The sequence below is a fragment of the Pleurodeles waltl genome, chromosome 6 (assembly GCF_031143425.1).
Source record: "Pleurodeles waltl isolate 20211129_DDA chromosome 6, aPleWal1.hap1.20221129, whole genome shotgun sequence".
Taxonomy (NCBI): Eukaryota; Metazoa; Chordata; class Amphibia; order Caudata; family Salamandridae; genus Pleurodeles; species Pleurodeles waltl.
This window is the reverse complement of record NC_090445.1, coordinates 862,063,857-862,085,662: the sequence shown is the minus strand read 5'-3', so window position 1 is coordinate 862,085,662 and position 21,806 is coordinate 862,063,857. Positions and strand designations below refer to the sequence as shown.

The 21,806-nt window shown below is 46.2% G+C and overlaps 1 protein-coding gene across 1 annotated transcript in view; it reads left to right on the top strand.

The window, feature by feature from the left end:
• The window catches only part of RRP12 (ribosomal RNA processing 12 homolog), a 682,638-nt gene that overhangs the window by 371,060 nt on the left and 289,772 nt on the right, over positions 1–21,806 (top strand). The window contains exons 20-21 of the mRNA XM_069239610.1: positions 11,954–12,047; positions 12,552–12,710. Of these exons, the coding sequence (XP_069095711.1) occupies positions 11,954–12,047; positions 12,552–12,710 (253 nt within the window). The remainder of the gene's footprint in view (positions 1–11,953; positions 12,048–12,551; positions 12,711–21,806) is intronic.

Sequence of the window (21,806 nt, the reverse complement as noted above, 5' to 3'; positions counted from 1 at the left end):
TTGCTTTCTTTGTTCCCTCCAGCCTTGCCGCCAAAAGTGGGGGCCGTGGCCGGAGGGGGCGGGCAACTCCACTAAGCTGGAGTGCCCTGCTGGGCTGTGACAAAGGGGTGAGCCTTTGAGGCTCACCGCCAGGTGTCACAGCTCCTGCCTGGGGGAGGTGTTAGCATCTCCACCCAGTGCAGGCTTTGTTACTGGCCTCAGAGTGACAAAGGCACTCTCCCCATGGGGCCAGCAACATGTCTCTGGTGTGGCAGGCTGCTGGAACTAGTCAGCCTACACAGACAGTCGGTTAAGTTTCAGGGGGCACCTCTAAGGTGCCCTCTGGGGTGTATTTTGCAATAAAATGTACACTGGCATCAGTGTGCATTTATTGTGCTGAGAAGTTTGATACCAAACTTCCCAGTTTTCAGTGTAGCCATTATGGTGCTGTGGAGTTCGTGTTTGACAGACTCCCAGACCATATACTCTTATGGCTACCCTGCACTTACAATGTCTAAGGTTTTGTTTAGACACTGTAGGGGTACCATGCTCATGCACGGGTACCCTCACCTATGGTATAGTGCACCCTGCCTTAGGGCTGTAAGGCCTGCTAGAGGGGTGTCTTACCTATACTGCATAGGCAGTGAGAGGCTGGCATGGCACCCTGAGGGGAGTGCCATGTCGACTTACTCGTTTTGTCCTCACTAGCACACACAAGCTGGCAAGCAGTGTGTCTGTGCTGAGTGAGAGGTCTCCAGGGTGGCATAAGACATGCTGCAGCCCTTAGAGACCTTCCTTGGCATCAGGGCCCTTGGTACTAGAAGTACCAGTTACAAGGGACTTATCTGGATGCCAGGGTCTGCCAATTGTGGATACAAAAGTACAGGTTAGGGAAAGAACACTGGTGCTGGGGCCTGGTTAGTAGGCCTCAGCACACTTTCAATTATAAACATAGCATCAGCAAAGGCAAAAAGTCAGGGGGCAACCATGCCAAGGAGGCATTTCCTTACACAACCCCATCCCCCCCCAAACGAAAGAGGATGAGACTAACCTTTCCCAAGAGAGTCTTCATTTTCTAAGTGGAAGAACCTGGAAAGGCCATCTGCATTGGCATGGGCAGTCCCAGGTCTGTGTTCCACTATAAAGTCCATTCCCTGTAGGGAGATGGACCACCTCAACAGTTTAGGATTTTCACCTTTCATTTGCATCAGCCATTTGAGAGGTCTGTGGTCAGTTTGAACTAGGAAGTGAGTCCCAAAGAGGTATGGTCTCAGCTTCTTCAGGGACCAAACCACAGCAAAGGCCTCCCTCTCAATGGCACTCCAACGCTGCTCCCTGGGGAGTAACCTCCTGCTAATGAAAGCAACAGGCTGGTCAAGGCCATCATCATTTGTTTGGGACAAAACTGCCCCTATCCCATGTTCAGAGGCATCTGTCTGCACAATGAACTGCTTAGAATAATCTGGAGCTTTTAGAACTGGTGCTGAGCACATTGCTTGTTTCAGGGTGTCAAAGGCCTGTTGGCATTCCACAGTCCAGTTCACTTTCTTGGGCATTTTCTTGGAGGTGAGTTCAGTGAGGGCTGTCACAATGGATCCATATCCCTTCACAAACCTCCTGTAGTACCCAGTCAAGCCAAGGAATGCCCTGACTTGAGTCTGGGTTTTTGGAGCTACCCAGTCCAGAATAGTCTGGATCTTGGGTTGGAGTGGCTGAACTTGGCCTCCACCTATAAGGTGTCCCAAGTAAACCACAGTTCCCTGCCCTATCTGGCATTTGGATGCCTTGATAGAGAGGCCTGCAGATTGCAGAGCCTTCAAAACCTTCTTCAGGTGGACCAGGTGATCCTGCCAGGTGGAGCTAAAGACAGCAATATCATCAAGATAAGCTGTGCTAAAGGACTCCAAGCCAGCAAGGACTTGATTCACCAACCTTTGGAAGGTGGCAGGGGCATTCTTTAAACCAAAGGGCATAACAGTAAACTGATAATGCCCATCAGGTGTGGAGAATGCTGTTTTCTCTTTTGCTCCAGGTGCCATTCTTATTTGCCAGTACCCTGCTGTCAAGTCAAAGGTACTTAAGAATTTGGCAGCACCTAATTTATCTATGAGCTCATCAGCTCTAGGAATTGGATGAGCATCTGTCTTGGTGACAGAATTGAGCCCTCTGTAGTCCACACAAAACCTCATCTCTTTCTTTCCATCTTTGGTGTGAGGTTTGGGGACTAAGACCACTGGGCTAGCCCAGGGGCTGTCAGAGCGCTCAATTACTCCCAATTCCAGCATCTTGTGGACTTCCACCTTGATGCTTTCCTTAACATGGTCAGACTGTCTAAAGATTTTGTTTTTGACAGGCATGCTGTCTCCTGTGTCCACATCATGGGTACACAGGTGTGTCTGACCAGGGGTTAAGGAGAAGAGTTCAGGAAACTGTTGTAGGACTCTCCTACAATCAGCTTGCTGTTGGCCAGAGAGGGTGTCTGAGTAGATCACTCCATCTACTGAGCCATCTTTTGGGTCGGATGACAGAAGATCAGGGAGAGGTTCACTCTCTGCCTCCTGATCCTCATCTGTTACCATCAACAGATTCACATCAGCCCTGTCATGGAAGAGCTTAAGGCGGTTCACATGGATCACCCTCTTGGGGCTCCTGCTTGTGCCCAGGTCCACCAGGTAGGTGACCTGACTCTTCCTTTCTAGCACTGGGTAAGGGCCACTCCATTTGTCCTGGAGTGCCCTGGGAGCCACAGGCTCCAGAACCCAGACTTTCTGCCCTGGTTGGAACTCAACCAGTGCAGCCTTTTGGTCATACCAAAACTTCTGGAGCTGTTGGCTGGCCTCAAGGTTTTTGGTTGCCTTTTCCATGTACTCTGCCATTCTAGAGCGAAGGCCAAGTACATAGTCCACTATGTCTTGTTTAGGCTCATGAAGAGGTCTCTCCCAGCCTTCTTTAACAAGAGCAAGTGGTCCCCTTACAGGGTGGCCAAACAGAAGTTCAAAGGGTGAGAATCCTACTCCCTTCTGTGGCACCTCTCTGTAAGCGAAAAGCAGACATGGCAAGAGGACATCCCATCTCCTTTTGAGCTTTTCTGGGAGCCCCATGATCATGCCTTTTAATGTCTTGTTGAATCTCTCAACTAAGCCATTAGTTTGTGGATGGTATGGTGTAGTGAATTTGTAAGTCACTCCACACTCATTCCACATGTGTTTTAGGTATGCTGACATGAAGTTGGTACCTCTGTCAGACACCACCTCCTTAGGGAAACCCACTCTGGTAAAGATACCAATGAGGGCCTTCGCTACTGCAGGGGCAGTAGTCGACCTAAGGGGAATAGCTTCAGGATACCTAGTAGCATGATCCACTACTACTAGGATGTACATATTTCCTGAGGCTGTGGGAGGTTCCAGTGGACCAACTATGTCCACACCCACTCTTTCAAAGGGGACCCCCACCACTGGAAGTGGAATGAGGGGGGCCTTTGGGTGCCCACCTGTCTTACCACTGGATTGACAGGTGGGGCAGGAGAGGCAAAACTCCTTAACCTTCTGGGACATATTGGGCCAGTAGAAGTGGTTGACTAACCTCTCCCACGTCTTGGTTTGTCCCAAATGCCCAGCAAGGGGAATGTCATGGGCTAAGGTCAGAATAAACTCTCTGAACGACTGAGGCACTACCACTCTCCTGGTGGCACCGGGTTTGGGGTCTCTGGCCTCAGTGTACAGGAGTCCATCTTCCCAATAGACCCTATGTGTTCCATTTTTCTTGCCCTTGGACTCTTCAGCAGCTTGCTGCCTAAGGCCTTCAAGAGAGGGACAGGTTTCTTGTCCCTTACACAGCTCCTCCCTTGAGGGTCCCCCTGGGCATAAGAGCTCAACCTGATAAGGTTCAAGCTCCAAAGGCTCAGTTCCCTCAGAGGGCAGAACTTCTTCCTGAGAAGAGAGGTTCTCTTTTTCTGACTGTGTTGCAGTTGGTTTCCCAACTGACTTTCCTTTTCTCTTGGTAGGCTGGGCCATTTTTCCAGACTCCAGCTCTACTTTTTCACCCTGTGCCTTGCACTGTGCTCTTGTTTTTACACACACCAGTTCAGGGATACCCAGCATGGCTGCATGGGTTTTTAGTTCTACCTCAGCCCATGCTGAGGACTCCAGGTCATTTCCAAGCAGACAGTCTACTGGGATGTTTGAGGAGACCACCACCTGTTTCAGGCCATTGACCCCTCCCCATTCTAAAGTTACCATTGCCATGGGATGTGCTTTAGTTTGATTGTCAGCATTGGTGACTGTATAAGTTTTTCCAGTCAGGTATTGGCCAGGGGAAACCAGTTTCTCTGTCACCATGGTGACACTGGCACCTGTATCCCTCAGGCCCTCTACACTTGTCCCATTAATAAAGAGCTGCTGCCTGTATTTTTGCATGTTAGGGGGCCAGGCAGCTAGTGTGGCTAAATCCACCCCACCCTCAGAGACTAGAGTAGCTTCAGTGTGGACCCTGATTTGCTCTGGGCACACTGTTGATCCCACTTGGAGACTAGCTATTCCAGTGTTACCTGGATTGGAGTTTGGAGTGGAACTTTTCTTGGGACAGGCCTTGTCTCCAGTTTGGTGTCCAGACTGAGTACAGTTTCGACACCAGGCCTTTTTGGGATCAAAGTTTTTTCCCTTGTACCCAGGATTGTTTTGTGAAGAGGCTCTGGGCCTACCCTCCTGTGCAGGTTTTTGGGGGCCTTTAGAAGACTCTTGACTATTTTTATTTTTGGCTGTCTCACCACCTTTCCCCTGGGGAGGTTTTGTGACCCCTTTCTTTTGGTCACCCCCTGTGGAAGTTTTGGACACCCTAGTCTTGACCCAATGGTCCGCCTTCTTTCCCAATTCTTGGGGAGAAATTGGTCCTAGGTCTACCAGATGCTGATGCAGTTTATCATTGAAACAATTACTTAACAGGTGTTCTTTTACAAATAAATTGTACAGCCCATCATAATTACTTACACCACTGCCTTGAATCCAACCATCTAGTGTTTTTACTGAGTAGTCTACAAAGTCAACCCAGGTCTGGCTCGAGGATTTTTGAGCCCCCCTGAATCTAATCCTATACTCCTCAGTGGAGAATCCAAAGCCCTCAATCAGGGTACCCTTCATGAGGTCATAAGATTCTGCATCTTGTCCAGAGAGTGTGAGGAGTCTATCCCTACACTTTCCTGTGAACATTTCCCAAAGGAGAGCACCCCAGTGAGATCTGTTCACTTTTCTGGTTACACAAGCCCTCTCAAAAGCTGTGAACCATTTGGTGATGTCATCACCATCTTCATATTTAGTTACAATCCCTTTAGGGATTTTCAACATGTCAGGAGAATCTCTGACCCTATTTATGTTGCTGCCACCATTGATGGGTCCTAGGCCCATCTCTTGTCTTTCCCTCTCTATGGCTAGGATCTGTCTTTCCAAAGCCAATCTTTTGGCCATCCTGGCTAACTGGATGTCCTCTTCACTGGAGTTATCCTCAGTGATTTCAGAGGTGTTGGTCTCTCCTGTGAGGGAACCAGCATCTCTGACTATTATTTTTGGAGTCAGGGTTTGAGAGACCCTGTTCTCCCTAGATAGGACTGGTAGGGGGGAATTTTCCTCCAAGTCACTATCCTCTTCCTCTGAGTTGCCACCCTCAGAGGGGTTGGCCTTTTCAAACTCTGCCAAAAGCTCCTGGAGCTGTATTTTGGTAGGTTTGGGGCCCATTGTTATTTTCTTTATTTTACAGAGTGACCTTAGCTCCCTCATCTTAAGATGGAGGTAAGGTGTGGTGTCGAGTTCCACCACAGTCACATCTGTGCTAGACATTTTGCTTCTAAAAGTTGGAATACTTTTTAAGAATCTACAACTGGTTCTAGAATCTAATTCAAACTTTTACAAACTTTTAAACTCTAAAAGAAATGCTAAACAGGATCTAACACAAGGCCCTAGCAGGTCTTTTAAGAATTTAGAAAACTTTTCAAATTGCAAAAATCAATTTCTAATGACAATTTTGGAATTTGTCGTGTGATCAGGTATTGGCTGAGTAGTCCAGCAAATGCAAAGTCTTGTACCCCACCGCTGATCCACCAATGTAGGAAGTTGGCTCTGTATGTGCTATTTCAAAGTAAGGAATAGCATGCACAGAGTCCAAGGGTTCCCCTTAGAGGTAAAATAATGGTAAAAATAGATAATACTAATGCTCTATTTTGTGGTAGTGTGGTCGAGCAGTAGGCTTATCCAAGGAGTAGTGTTAAGCATTTGTTGTACATACACATAGACAATAAATGAGGTACACACACTCAGAGACAAATCCAGCCAATAGGTTTTGTTATAGAAAAATATATTTTCTTAGTTTATTTTAAGAACCACAGGTTCAAATTTAACATGTAATATCTTGTTTGAAAGGTATTGCAGGTAAGTACATTAGGAACTTTGAATCATTTCAATTGCATGTATACTTTTCAAGTTATTCACAAATAGCTACTTTAAAAGTGGACACAGTGCAATTTTCACAGTTCCTGGGGGAGGTAAGTTTTTGTTAGTTTTACCAGGTAAGTAAGACACTTACAGGGTTCAGTTCTTGGTCCAAGGTAGCCCACCGTTGGGGGTTCAGAGCAACCCCAAAGTCACCACACCAGCAGCTCAGGGCCGGTCAGGTGCAGAGTTCAAAGTGGTGCCCAAAACGCATAGGCTAGAATGGAGAGAAGGGGGTGCCCCGGTTCCGGTCTGCTTGCAGGTAAGTACCCGCGTCTTCGGAGGGCAGACCAGGGGGGTTTTGTAGGGCACCGGGGGGGACAGAAGCCCACACCGAAATTTCACCCTCAGCAGCGCGGGGCGGCCGGGTGCAGTGTAGAAACAAGCGTCGGGTTCACAATGTTAGTCTATGAGAGATCAACGGATCTCTTCAGCGCTGCAGGCAGGCAAGGGGGGGCTTCCTCGGGGAAACCTCCACTTGGGCAAGGGAGAGGGACTCCTGGGGGTCACTTCTCCAGTGAAAGTCCGGTCCTTCAGGTCCTGGGGGCTGCGGGTGCAGGGTCTTTTCCAGGCGTCGGGACTTAGGTTTCAGAGAGTCGCGGTCAGGGGAAGCCTCGGGATTCCTTCTGCAGGCGGCGCTGTGGGGGCTCAGGGGGGACAGGTTTTGGTACTCACAGTCGGAGAGTAGTCCGGGGGTCCTCCCTGAGGTGTTGGTTCTCCACCAGCCGAGTCGGGGTCGCCGGGTGCAGTGTTGCAAGTCTCACGCTTCTTGCGGGGAGTTGCAGGGTTCTTTAAAGCTGCTTCTGGAAACAAAGTTGCAGTCTTTTTGGAGCAGGTCCGCTGTCCTCGGGAGTTTCTTGTCTTTTTCGAAGCAGGGCAGTCCTCAGAGGATTCAGAGGTCGCTGGTCCCTTGGAAGGCGTCGCTGGAGCAGAGTTCTTTGGAAGGCAGGAGACAGGCCGGTGAGTTTCTGGAGCCAAGGCAGTTGTCGTCTTCTGGTCTTCCTCTGCAGGGGTTTTCAGCTAGGCAGTCCTTCTTCTTGTAGTTGCAGGAATCTAATTTTCTAGGGTTCAGGGTAGCCCTTAAATACTAAATTTAAGGGCGTGTTTAGGTCTGGGGGGTTAGTAGCCAATGGCTACTAGCCCTGAGGGTGGGTACACCCTCTTTGTGCCTCCTCCCAAGGGGAGGGGGTCACAATCCTAACCCTATTGGGGGAATCCTCCATCTGCAAGATGGAGGATTTCTAAAAGTTAGAGTCACCTCAGCTCAGGACACCTTAGGGGCTGTCCTGACTGGCCAGTGACTCCTCCTTGTTGCTTTCTTTGTTCCCTCCAGCCTTGCCGCCAAAAGTGGGGGCCGTGGCCGGAGGGGGCGGGCAACTCCACTAAGCTGGAGTGCCCTGCTGGGCTGTGACAAAGGGGTGAGCCTTTGAGGCTCACCGCCAGGTGTCACAGTTCCTGCCTGGGGGAGGTGTTAGCATCTCCACCCAGTGCAGGCTTTGTTACTGGCCTCAGAGTGACAAAGGCACTCTCCCCATGGGGCCAGCAACATGTCTCTGGTGTGGCAGGCTGCTGGAACTAGTCCGCCTACACAGACAGTCGGTTAAGTTTCAGGGGGCACCTCTAAGGTGCCCTCTGGGGTGTATTTTGCAATAAAATGTACACTGGCATCAGTGTGCATTTATTGTGCTGAGATGTTTGATACCAAACTTCCCAGTTTTCAGTGTAGCCATTATGGTGCTGTGGAGTTCGTGTTTGACAGACTCCCAGACCATATACTCTTATGGCTACCCTGCACTTACAATGTCTAAGGTTTTGTTTAGACACTGTAGGGGTACGATGCTCATGCACTGGTACCCTCACCTATGGTATAGTGCACCCTGCCTTAGGGCTGTAAGGCCTGCTAGAGGGGTGTCTTACCTATACTGCATAGGCAGTGAGAGGCTGGCATGGCACCCTGTGGGGAGTGCCATGTCGACTTACTCGTTTTGTCCTCACTAGCACACACAAGCTGGCAAGCAGTGTGTCTGTGCTGAGTGAGAGGTCTCCAGGGTGGCATAAGACATGCTGCAGCCCTTACAGACCTTCCTTGGCATCAGGGCCCTTGGTACTAGAAGTACCAGTTACAAGGGACTTATCTGGATGCCAGGGTCTGCCAATTGTGGATACAAAAGTACAGGTTAGGGAAAGAACACTGGTGCTGGGGCCTGGTTAGTAGGCCTCAGCACACTTTCAATTGTAAACATAGCATCAGCAAAGGCAAAAAGTCAGGGGGCAACCATGCCAAGGAGGCATTTCCTTACAGAGAGCATGCACTTTTTTGTGAAAGCACACTACTAATACTCAATCAAAACATGTACTCCTGGCTCCCAGCATGTGGGTGGAGCCAAAGGTCCTCTCATGCTATTCTCACTTAATTGTCTGGCGACAGCTGCGCTGTCAAGCGAGACCATAAAAATGAATTTCCTCCCAACTTCGTTTATCTGCAGTACCCTTTTATCACCTAATGTTTCCCAGGCATTTAACTTTTAGCCTCTGGGCATCCTTTTTTTGAGCTGTGCACTTATTTAGTCCACACCTCTTGTAAAAATGAAATTTGAGGAGTGGAGTGATGCATGAAAAACTGCACTGACTACTTTGCAATCCCAAATTAGACTTAAAAATGGATCTGTTGTTTGCATTAGAAATAACTTCAACAAGCACATCCACTAGGATTTTCACAAAGGTGTGCATCTGTTTGGTCAGGAGGACGGAAGGAATGTGGCAGCATAACGGTTACTTTTTATTTATATCTTTAACCCAACGGTATTCCTATTTGTTTGATCTACACATGACATCTTGTAATACAACTTGGGTGAAATGGCTGTTTGATATCAGTCTTTTGTAACAGGGATTCCCCCTGCATGATATAAAAGTATGTCTCCTGCTCTGAGGGTGAAAAGGGTTGTACTTAGTTGAGTATGTAGAGCCAAAGTCGAATGGCCCCCAGAGCACCAGTGGCAAACTACTCCAACCACCACAATTGGGAGCCCTTAACCCCTGTCTTTCTTGTGACCCCCTTGATAGGGGTCTGACAGTGCATAACATAATCACCATTAGATAGTCTTGCACAACATAATTTTTCAAAATTGAACTGCGACAAGGAGATGCAGTCCATTCTTAAGTTGTGCTTGGATGTGTCTGCATATTCCGTCATTGGTCATGAGCGCTTAACACGTTTTAACCTTTATTGTTATAATGAGAGGATAAGCGACACTAGAAGCTTTAAACTAGCTGTAAGCACATTTATACAAGTTTAAATAATTGTCTCTAATCAATCTTTACAGTTTATATGGGACCAAACAAAGCAATAATCTATGCTGTTCTCTACCTTGGAAAGTGGTCATACTAGCCTGACTGATTATTTGGGGCCTTTTGACACACTATAAAACCCATACTAAGTGAATAGTACTTTTTAAAGGGCTCCAGGATACTCAAGCATGAGTGTAGTGGGGAGGGGCAGCATCTTTTATAATAAACGGTTGCTTTCATTTCTTCAGGTGGCATATCAATGCAGCCTTCATTCTACTCATTTAAATGCAAACTACATGGAGCGTCAAGCATGGCTATAGATTCCTTTCCTCTCCTATTGGCCAAACTAGAAGTACACCTTCTTGTAGGTCTAGGGAATAGATGTTAATTATCTTGAAGAAGGTCGGTCGGTTGGTTGAAGAATCAGAACAAGTTAGGTTGACACACCAAGACATCACTATGAAAAGCATAAGCTGTGACCGTGCCCAACTTTATATGCTCTCCACTTTACCCATCATAAATTAATTTTCTGGGAATTCTAAGTGGATTTGACTTATCACGTGTGGATTAACTGGTAAAAGAGAGAGTACACATGTTCTCATCCTGCTCTTACCGGTCTTGAACTATAGCCACCATTATCTTTACACAGTGTTAGGCGACGTTTTCCCATATCCTGTAACCGTCTATCTAAGGAGCATTTGGAATCCTGAAGGATTATTAAAATACTTCAAATTAATGCGTCACTAATTGATATATTTATATTTCTATATATGTATTTCTGGATCTGATGATATTTGGGAAAAAAAACACATTTTTGGGGTATTCCTCAGACATATGTTCTGAAGGGTGAGAAAAACTTGTAAAGCAGTTGGTCATCTGCTTGAAGGCCTGAGTTGTACCAAAGGTTAGTGTATTTGTTTTGAATAATCATGAGTTTTCTCATAACGTCACTAATCCATATACATGCATGGAGTTTTGAAAAACTTAAGCACATCCTTTCAGACATTGAAAAAGATAGATAACGTGTATAAGTTTACCTGTAACTAAATATAATTCCCAGTCGGGCAGAAAATAACACCTTCTAGTCAAATAACGAAATTACTCGACTGCTGTCCCTCATGAATAGCATTATCTTTTTGCTAGTGTCTGTGATTTAATAGAATTTCACGCACCCCTTTGGAATGGATACCACTTTATTTTCTATGGTACATGGTAGATTAACATATGTCTAGTGTCTGTAATTGTGTTGTTTTTACAGATTCAGTTATCCAAACAGGTAGACTTTTTTTTTTTAACAAAATCATTTTAACCAAGTTTCATCTACTAATCATTGTTGAGAGTAAATGCTTACATTTTTGGATGTGTCCTAGAGACAACAGCGTCCTGTTATCGAAACAGTTTATGAATAAGAAAATATCCCATCCGTAAATAGATACAGAGAGGGTTTTGAGTCATCCTGCTTCATCTGCAGGTTTTTTTCAGCTGTCATTAACCTATGGATCCCAGCCGCGAGAATATATAGCATGATGTAGTGAGTCAGCCGACTTCTTTCGTTGGCTCTCCTACACTTAGAGTGACTTTTTTTTTTCTAGCCATGCACTTCATTGCTAAAGCTGCTTCACTGTACCAGTGTTTTTTTTTCTTCCATTCTTTGTTATTTTGTTTGTTATTCTTGTATTTAAACTGTGTATTCAGGGTACAGCTATTCAGAAGCAATAGTACTGTTTCTCTCTGCACCAGTGAGAATCGTATTTTGCCGTAATGTGTATTAAAAAGAAAAAAGGTTTCTATATCTGTTCTTCTAGTATACCTACCTGCTAGAAACCACATGTACTGTTCTGTAAATAGGATACCGTTGCCACGTTTAGGTGGTTGCATGTTTTTCTACTTTTCAGTTCGTATTTTTGCACCACATGCTTTCAATAAAAAAGGTATCTATTGTATGAAAGTATCGAGGCCAACCCTGTTGGCTTGGTAACACTGGCAATGCATTTTCTCCAGTGCAATTTTTCCCTCTGAAGAGTCTCTTTCCAGTTCATTCCCACCAAGTTTGCTGTGTTTGCTCCCTCCACTTTCCCACCCTGAATATTAATTTACTTATAACCTTGTAAGACTTAATTTTAAAATAACTGCTAGTTCATAGTCCTGTATGTCTGTTTCTCATCAGATGGTCCCTAAATGTCTGCTTTTTGTTGTTTTAAATGGTCCAGGTTGTCCATATTTGATCTGATAGTAGCCATGGCTCCCTATGCAGATGAACCTTGTATGACTCAGACCTATCACATCATTCTCCCATACTTGGAGGTAAGACCTGCTCAGTTATTGAATGCATACATTCAGTTGCTTAGTTGTCATGTATTTTAGGGGATTTAATCGAAGGATTTTCTTACTATTGGGCGCAGTGCACTTATGTTCCTGCTTCCACAGTGCACAAGGCTGGTAATGGTTTACAACGTGGCTGCCACAGACTGCATTTGGATCACAAAGTCACTGTATAGAGGACAGCAGAAGGGCTAAGCGTGAACAGTTTTGGTCTAGAAATACAAGCTTCCTCTAAGTTTGGTTTTGGTTATATTAAATTGTCTACATCTTAAAAGGATAAGTGTGAACTGGTAAATAGAAAGCTTTTATTATTGGAATTTAGTTTAACCTGCTACTTAAACTGCTTTTAAGTGCATGCTAATTATGCAAGATTCTGTCTTGGCTGTGCATGCAGTGATGAATTTTAGATTCTTGTTTATCATGATTTGCACAAAATGTACAGCATAAGGATTGCCTTTTGTTTCATGTGTGCCATCTCCTCGATAGAATAAAGACCATGGAATACAGAAGAAAGCATACCGTGTGCTGGAGGAAATCTGTGGGGGGCAGAGAGAGCCATGCAAGTCATTTGTTAACAATAATTTAGAGGATCTCAAGAAAACATTACTAGGGTCTCTTAAGAGTGCATCTTCGCCTGCAAAGCGGGTAAGGCTAACATTCATAATCTGTGGTTCACACTACATGTTATATTTGTTTATCCCACAAATCCATCCCTGTTATAGTTTGTATTGTATATTACTGCAATTGAATCCCTTAACACCTACATTTCTAATTTGTCTTAAGAGTTTACCTATTCTGTGCCTAAGTCCAGTTGATTGTTGAAAAAAAATATTATGGTGATTGGGATGTAAGGAAAAACATAACAGAAATCGTTTTGTTGTTAACTGAAGTAGAAGAGTGCAATTTTGGTGACCAGTACTATTTATTCCTCCCATTTCCTGACCCCGCAGAGAGGAAAATCAGTGAGGTGTATTGTAATAGTAAGTTAGAGACATACATTTTCTTGTTCTGTCACAGTAGACTATTCTGTTGCAGGAGAACAATCCACTGCAGTACTTTGGGGCACCAATGCTGGACAGAATTGAGGGGGGCATTCCTGAAAGTTACGAAGTCTCAAGCCCCTGTGAGGCACAGTTTCCACTCTTTACTTTCAACCAGTAAGGGCTTATTTGCTACCTCAAAAAATAAGTTGTGTATCTCCTTCTCTATGCTGCTTGTTGGGATTTGTTATGGTAGAAAAGGCCCAGTCTTCTATCTGAATGATATCTTTGTGAGATGATCGGACTTGACTAAGTGCCCCCATCTATTGGAATTGCATATGCTTGAATAGCTATATTATCGCCTCTCCAATTTCACTGTCCCTGAGATTTATCCACCTACATCTCAAGCTGACCATTTGCCATCTTGATCTCTAGTCCGCGATCCACCGCCAACCCTGCCCCCATTCCCAACTGCAGCCAATGCAAATGTCTCATGCACACATACCAAGCCCTATACAACATAGGACCAGAATACCTGATCAGCCGCATATACCTTCATCATCCCACCAGTTACCTATACTCTGCCTCACTCACACACTGTCACACACATTTCCCCGCCTCCACAAAAGCAAAAATGGAGGTCGCTCATTCTCCTATATCACACCCAAGATATGGAACAACCTCCCTCATCACATCGGAGCCTCCTTCTCACTTCTTGAGTTCCGCAAGAAGCTGAAGACATGGCTCTTTGTATAAGCACCTTGGGGACCACAAACGTAAACACCTGCCCAAGTGCCTGGATTCCCTCTCGGAGGATTAGTGCACTGTAGGAAGTTGGCTCTGTATGCACTATTTCAAAGTAAGGAATAGTATGCACAGAGTCCAAGGGTTCCCCTTAGAGGTAAGATAGTGGCAAAAAAGAGATAATTCTAATGCTCTATTTTGTGGTAGTGTGGTCGAGCAGTAGGCTTATCAAAGGAGAAGTGTTAAGCATTTGTTGTACACACACAGGCAATAAATGAGGAACACACACACGGAGACAATTCCAGGCCAATAGGTTTTTGTATAGAAAAATATCTTTTCTTAGTTTATTTTAAGAACCACAGGTTCAAGATTTACATGTAATACTTCAAATGAAAGGTATTGCAGGTAGGTACTTTAGGAACTTTGAATTAGCAAAATAGCATATACAGTTTTCACCTAAATCACATATAGCTATTTTAAAACTAGACACTGCAATTTTCAACAGTTCCTGGGGGAGGTAAGTTTTTGTTAGTTTTTGCAGGTAAGTAAACCACCTACGGGGTTCACATTTGGGTCCAAGGTAGCCCACCGTTGGGGGTTCAGAGCTACCCCAAAGTTACCACACCAGCAGCTCAGGGCCGGTCAGGTGCAGAGGTCAAAGTGGTGCCCAAAACGCATAGGCTTCAATGGAGAAGGGGGTGCCCCGGTTCCAGTCTGCCAGCAGGTAAGTACACGCGTCTTCGGAGGGCAGACCAGGAGGGTTTTGTAGGGCACCGGGGGGGACACAAGTCAGCACACAAAGTACACCCTCAGCAGCGCGGGGGCGGCCGGGGGCAGTGTGCAAACACGCGTCGGGTTTTCAATAGGTTTCAATGTGAGACCAAGGGGTCTCTTCAGCGATGCAGGCAAGGGGGGGCTCCTCGGGGTAGCCACCACCTGGGCAAGGGAGAGGGCCTCCTGGGGGTCACTCCTGCACTGGAGTTCGGATCTTTCAGGTCCTGGGGGCTGCGAGTGCAGAGTCTTTACCAGGCATCGGGATCTGAGGAGCAGGCAGTCGCGGTCAGGGGGTGCCTCGGGATTCCCTCTGCAGGCGTCGCTGTGGGGGCAACTCTGACTACTCACGGTCTCGCAGTCGCCGGGGAGTCCTCCCTGAAGTGTTTGTTCTCCACAAGTCGAGCCGGGGGTGTCGGGTGCAGAGTAGCAAGTCTCACGCTTCCGGCGGGAAACGCAGGGTGTTTTAAAGTTGCTCCTTTGTTACAAAGTTGCAGTCTTGGATGAACAGAGCCGCTGTCCTCGGGAGTTCTTGGCCCTTCTAGAGCAGGGCAGACCTCTGAGGATTCAGAGGTCGCTGGTCCCTGGGGAAAGTGTCGCTGGAGCAGTGTCTTTAGAAGGGGGGGGAGACAGGCCGGTAGAGCTGGGTCCAAAGCAGTTGCTGTCTCCGTCTTCTCTGCAGGGTTTTTCAGCTTAGCAGTCCTCTTCTTCTTAGGTTGCAGGAATCTGAGTTCCTAGGTTCTGGGGAGCCCCTAAATACAGAATTTAGGGGTGTGTTTAGGTCTGGGGGGTTAGTAGCCAATGGCTACTAGCCCTGAGGGTGGGTACACCCTCTTTGTGCCTCCTCCCAAGGGGAGGGGGGCACATTCCTATCCCTATTGGGGGAATCCTCCATCTGCAAGATGGAGGATTTCTAAAAGTCAGAGTCACCTCAGCTCAGGTTGCCTTAGGGGCTGTCCTGACTGGCCAGTGACTGCTCCTTGTTCTTCTCATTATCTTCTCCGGCCTTGCCGCCAAAAGTGGGGCCGTGGCCGGAGGGGGCGGGCAACTCCACTAGCTGGAGTGCCCTGTGGTGCTGTAACAAAGGGGGTGAGCCTTTGAGGCTCACCGCCAGGTGTTACAGTTCCTGCAGGGGGAGGTGTGAAGCACCTCCACCCAGTACAGGCTTTGTTACTAGCCACAGAGTGACAAAGGCACTCTCCCCATGTGGCCAGCAACATGTCTGGTGTGTGGCAGGCTGCTAGAACTAGTCAGTGTACACGGATAGTCGGTTAAGGTTTCAGGGGGCACCTCTAAGGTGCCCTCTGGGGTGTATGTTACAATAAAATGTACACTGGCATCAGTGTGCATTTATTGTGCTGAGAAGTTTGATACCAAACTTCACAGTTTTCAGTGTTGCCATTATGGTGCTGTGGAGTTCGTGCATGACAGACTCCCAGACCATATACTCTTATGGCTACCCTGCACTTACAATGTCTAAGGTTTTGCTTAGACACTGTAGGGGCACAGTGCTCATGCACTGGTGCCCTCACCTATAGTATAGTGCTCCCTGCCTTAGGGCTGTAAGGCCTGCTAGAGGGGTGACTTATCTATACTGCATAGGGGAGTGCCATGTCGACTTAGTCTTTTTATCCCCACTAGCACACACAAGCTGGCAAGCAGTGTGTCTGTGCTGAGTGAGGGGTCCCCAGGGTGGCATAAGATATGCTGCAGCCCTTAAAGGCCTTCCCTGGCATCAGGGCCCTGGGTACCAGTTACAAGGGACTTACCTGGATGCCAGGGTGTGCCAACTGTGAAAACAAAAGTACAGGTTAGGGAAAGAACACTGGTGCTGGGGCCTGGTTAGCAGGCCTCAGCACACTTTCAAATCAAAACTTAGCATCAGCAAAGGCAAAAAGTCAGGGGGTAACCATGCCAAGGAGGCATTTCCTTACATGCACTGTACAAGTCAACATACCATAACATAGAACATAACCACATGGAGACAAGTAATCTTGTTTTTTATTTGCCACAGAAAGCGTGTCACTCTTGGTGACGTTATCTGTGCTATCAGGTTTCAGAAATCTTACAGAAAAGGAATCGGTGACTGCAAGGGAAACATTAAGGTGCTCTTGGGTATAGTGGTGATAAATTGGACTACGATTTTAGAAATGTGGGGATCCCCTGCAATGTTTGAAGCATTAACACAGACACACATACTACAATTTAGTTCTGAAACGTGTAAAAAGATGTGGCAATTGCAAAGCAAGACAGTTGTGCTGAAGGTTTTGTTTAGGAACTTGGCTCTAAGTATTTGTGTTTCGATGAGTTAGTAAAAAAAAAAAAGTATGCAATTGCAACTTTTCATCAAAGACAACCCTCGGACACAAATATAAAATGTGAGTAATCAATAAGCAAACATAGAATGTATCCATGTTTGTTTAAAAAAAAAAAAAAAAAAAAAAACGTATGGAGGACTAAGACAAAAACCTTGTGATCTTGTAGCTGTCACTTGGCAGCTGAAGGATGAATTTAAATGTAAGCTTAGCAGAAGCCTAGGTATAACATTTATTTTTTCTAGAAGTATGTGTTCTGTTATATTGACTCTAGTTTTAATAGGGCGTGTACCCATTCCCACATCTTTTACGAGAAGTTGTCTCTGTGGGTTATGAACTGGACTGCTCATTTGGGTTTTATGTGATAACACTGTACTGTTAGCAAGGATAGCCATTAATACAATGTAGTTGTTCCTGTTGTATCGGTTTCTGACCTTGATAATAATAAGTAATTAATTCTTTATTAATGGAAGAGCCCTTTCCTGTTCATGATGGGAGTTATACCAGACTATAAAATATAGCACTAGCAGGTTACTGGGATAAGGAGCTCTGTATCAATGGACAATATAAAAGTGCAATGAAATGCAGAGCCTTGGATACTGACATAACTACTGTGAAAAACTGCTTTGCGGTCAGTAATTTGCACATTTAACTGTAGACATTGACGTGTTTAATGGCTTTCTTGGTTCCTAAAGTATACACTTTGTCAATGATGTTGCAACTCCGCCTTAGTTCTGTGTTCGAGGTAGAGGAAGTCTTGTTGAAACTCCTTAAAAAACTGTATTCTTTTTAAACTGAAGAATGCATTGAGCCAACATATTCAGAGAATGTGCCTGAGTCTGTACCAGGAAAGATGGGGATTGTTGCATTCTTAGTGTTGGGTAAAATCACACCTACTCCTTTAAGCAGGCTATCCCTTTATGTAAAAGAAGGTTTGGGAATAATCACATTTGTGAAAGAGTGGTTTGAGTCTGTCTGACAGCAAATTAAACCTCAGTGAAATGCACCACAAAAAGATAAAGGCAGGACGACCTGTAAATTGTTGAAAAATATATCAGACAAGATAATTTAATGAACAATTATGGCGAAGGAACAGTTCTAGTGCTATGAAATGGGGTTATTTATTAGTTCACTGTGTCCTTTACGTTCTTGAATAAAGGCCACTTTCCACGTCATGTCCTTATTTCGTTAAGGTATATTCTTTGTTTTCTATTCTTGGCCAAACATGAATGTACCCTCAAATCGATCAGGTGAATGATAATTTTGATTGTTTGGTCCGTACTTTAGTATTGTACTGTCTGACTAATGTAAAATCATGTTCAGATGTTGACTATTAAATGACCAAATCCTGTAAGTAAGCAGTTTACAAATTGTTATTTTCAGCTTGTGTGAGAAGTCCACCTGCTAATGACATAGTTTGAATAGGTTGATATTTTATTTTCTTTATTCCAACTTATGTTAGATTTTTAAAATATAAAATGTCATACACTCGTTCATAGTTTGGGCTTAGTGTAAGTAAAGTGGTTGAATGCAACCACATAATGATTATGACCATGGTGACTATTTTTGGAAAACCACCCAATGTGTTGGTTTGTTGAGTTTCTGAAGTCAGGTGCTCTTATTCACTTGCACTTTTGGCTAGCAATCGGTGCAGGCATCCTATATAAAGGTCCTGGATGGATACTTATAAATGGATTCCTCAACTTGTGACTAATTCCTCGGCATCAGACCTGGTCTGGAAATGTTTATCTCTATTCTCCTGCGCAATGACAGTTGGCGTCCTGTGGCTTTGCGTGGACGACATTTTGTTCCAGAAATGACAAGTGGAGCCACATATAAGCACCACCTTTGTATGCTGAGATAGGTTCCTTTCCACCCGTCCTTTCAGACACTGATCTGGAGCTTCTCCCTGTCCTTTGACTAGACTTTACAAACAAAATGTATCCAGTGTACAATGGAACTATCATCCCCTAAAACCCCAGGGTTCAAATAGTTCAGAGACTGTTTGTAGGAAGTTGGCTCTGTATGCACTATTTCAAAGTAAGGAATAGTATGCACAGAGTCCAAGGGTTCCCCTTAGAGGTAAGATAGTGGCAAAAAATAGATAATACTAATGCTCTATTTTGTGGTAGTGTGGTCGAGCAGTAGGCTTATCCAAGGAGTAGTGTTAAGCATTTGTTGTACATACACATAGACAATAAATGAGGTACACACACTCAGAGACAAATCCAGCCAATAGGTTTTTATATAGAAAAATATCTTTTCTTAGTTTATTTTAAGAACCACAGGTTCAAATTCTACATGTAATATCTCATTCGAAAGGTATTGCAGGTAAGTACTTTAGGAACTTCAAATCATCAAAATTGCATGTATACTTTTCAAGTTATTGACAAATAGCTGTTTTAAAAGTGGACACTTAGTGCAATTTTCACAGTTCCTGGGGGAGGTTAGTTTTACCAGGTAAGTAAGACACTTACAGGGTTCAGTTCTTGGTCCAAGGTAGCCCACCGTTGGGGGTTCAGAGCAACCCCAAAGTCACCACACCAGCAGCTCAGGGCCGGTCAGGTGCAGAGTTCAAAGTGGTGCCCAAAACGCATAGGCTAGAATGGAGAGAAGGGGGTGCCCCGGTTCCGGTCTGCTTGCAGGTAAGTACCCGCGTCTTCGGAGGGCAGACCAGGGGGGTTTTGTAGGGCACCGGGGGGGACACAAGCCCACACAGAAATTTCACCCTCAGCGGCGCGGGGGCGGCCGGGTGCAGTGTAGACCCAAGCGTCGGGTTTGCAATGTTAGTCTATGAGAGATCTCGGGATCTCTTCAGCGCTGCAGGCAGGCAAGGGGGGGATTCCTCGGGGAAACCTCCACTTGGGCAAGGGAGAGGGACTCCTGGGGGTCACTTCTCCAGTGAAAGTCCGGTCCTTCGGGTCCTGGGGGCTGCGGGTGCAGGGTCTCTCCCAGGCGTCGGGACTTTAGGTTCAAAGAGTCGCGGTCAGGGGAAGCCTCGGGATTCCCTCTGCAGGCGGCGCTGTGGGGGCTCAGGGGGGACAGGTTTTAGTACTCACAGTATCAGAGTAGTCCTGGGGTCCCTCCTGAGGTGTTGGATCGCCACCAGCCGAGTCGGGGTCGCCGGGTGCAGTGTTGCAAGTCTCACGCTTCTTGCGGGGAGCTTGCAGGGTTCTTTAAAGTTGCTGGAAACAAAGTTGCAGCTTTTCTTGGAGCAGGTCCGCTGTCCTCGGGAGTTTCTTGTCTTTTCGAAGCAGGGGCAGTCCTCAGAGGATGTCGAGGTCGCTGGTCCCTTTGGAAGGCGTCGCTGGAGCAGGATCTTTGGAAGGCAGGAGACAGGCCGGTGAGTTTCTGGAGCCAAGGCAGTTGTCGTCTTCTGGTCTTCCGCTGCAGGGGTTTTCAGCTGGGCAGTCCTTCTTCTTGTAGTTGCAGGAATCTAATTTTCTAGGGTTCAGGGTAGCCCTTAAATACTAAATTTAAGGGCGTGTTTAGGTCTGGGGGGTTAGTAGCCAATGGCTACTAGCCCTGAGGGTGGGTACACCCTCTTTGTGCCTCCTCCCAAGGGGAGGGGGTCACAATCCTAACCCTATTGGGGGAATCCTCCATCTGCAAGATGGAGGATCTCTAAAAGTTAGAGTCACTTCAGCTCAGGACACCTTAGGGGCTGTCCTGACTGGCCAGTGACTCCTCCTTGTTTTTCTCATTATTTTCTCCGGCCTTGCCGCCAAAAGTGGGGCCTGGCCGGAGGGGGCGGGCAACTCCACTAGCTGGAGTGTCCTGCTGGGTTGGCACAAAGGAGGTGAGCCTTTGAGGCTCACCGCCAGGTGTGACAATTCCTGCCTGGGGGAGGTGTTAGCATCTCCACCCAGTGCAGGCTTTGTTACTGGCCTCAGAGTGACAAAGGCACTCTCCCCATGGGGCCAGCAACATGTCTCGGTTTGTGGCAGGCTGCTAAAACTAGTCAGCCTACACAGACAGTCGGTTAAGTTTCAGGGGGTACCTCTAAGGTGCCCTCTGTGGTGTATTTTACAATAAAATGTACACTGGCATCAGTGTGCATTTATTGTGCTGAGAAGTTTGATACCAAACTTCCCAGTTTTCAGTGTAGCCATTATGGCGCTGTGGAGTTCGTGTTTGACAAACTCCCAGACCATATACTCTTATGGCTACCCTGCACTTACAATGTCTAAGGTTTTGTTTAGACACTGTAGGGGTACCATGCTCATGCACTGGTACCCTCACCTATGGTATAGTGCACCCTGCCTTAGGGCTGTAAGGCCTGCTAGAGGGGTGTCTTACCTATACTGCATAGGCAGTGAGAGGCTGGCATGGCACCCTGAGGGGAGTGCCATGTCGACTTACTCGTTTTGTCCTCACTAGCACACGCAAGCTGGCAAGCAGTGTGTCTGTGCTGAGTGAGAGGTCTCCAGGGTGGCATAAGACATGCTGCAGCCCTTAGAGACCTTCCTTGGCATCAGGGCCCTTGGTACTAGAAGTACCAGTTACAAGGGACTTATCTGGATGCCAGGGTCTGCCAATTGTGGATACAAAAGTACAGGTTAGGGAAAGAACACTGGTGCTGGGGCCTGGTTAGCAGGCCTCAGCACACTTTCAATTGTAAACATAGCATCAGCAAAGGCAAAAAGTCAGGGGGCAACCATGCCAAGGAGGCATTTCCTTACACTGTTGCAAACAGATGATTATGACAGACCCTCACAAAATCTGTTTCTGCTGTCTGCAGTGAGACCTGCGGTGCCTAGATGAATTTGACAGCCATATTTGAACGAGAAGCAAAACTCTACATCGCAAGGAAAGGACAAGAAGTTTTGTAGGAAGTTGGCTCTGTATGTGCTATTTCAAAGTAAGGAATAGCATGCACAGAGTCCAAGGGTTCCCCTTAGAGGTAAAATAGTGGTAAAAAGAGATAATAC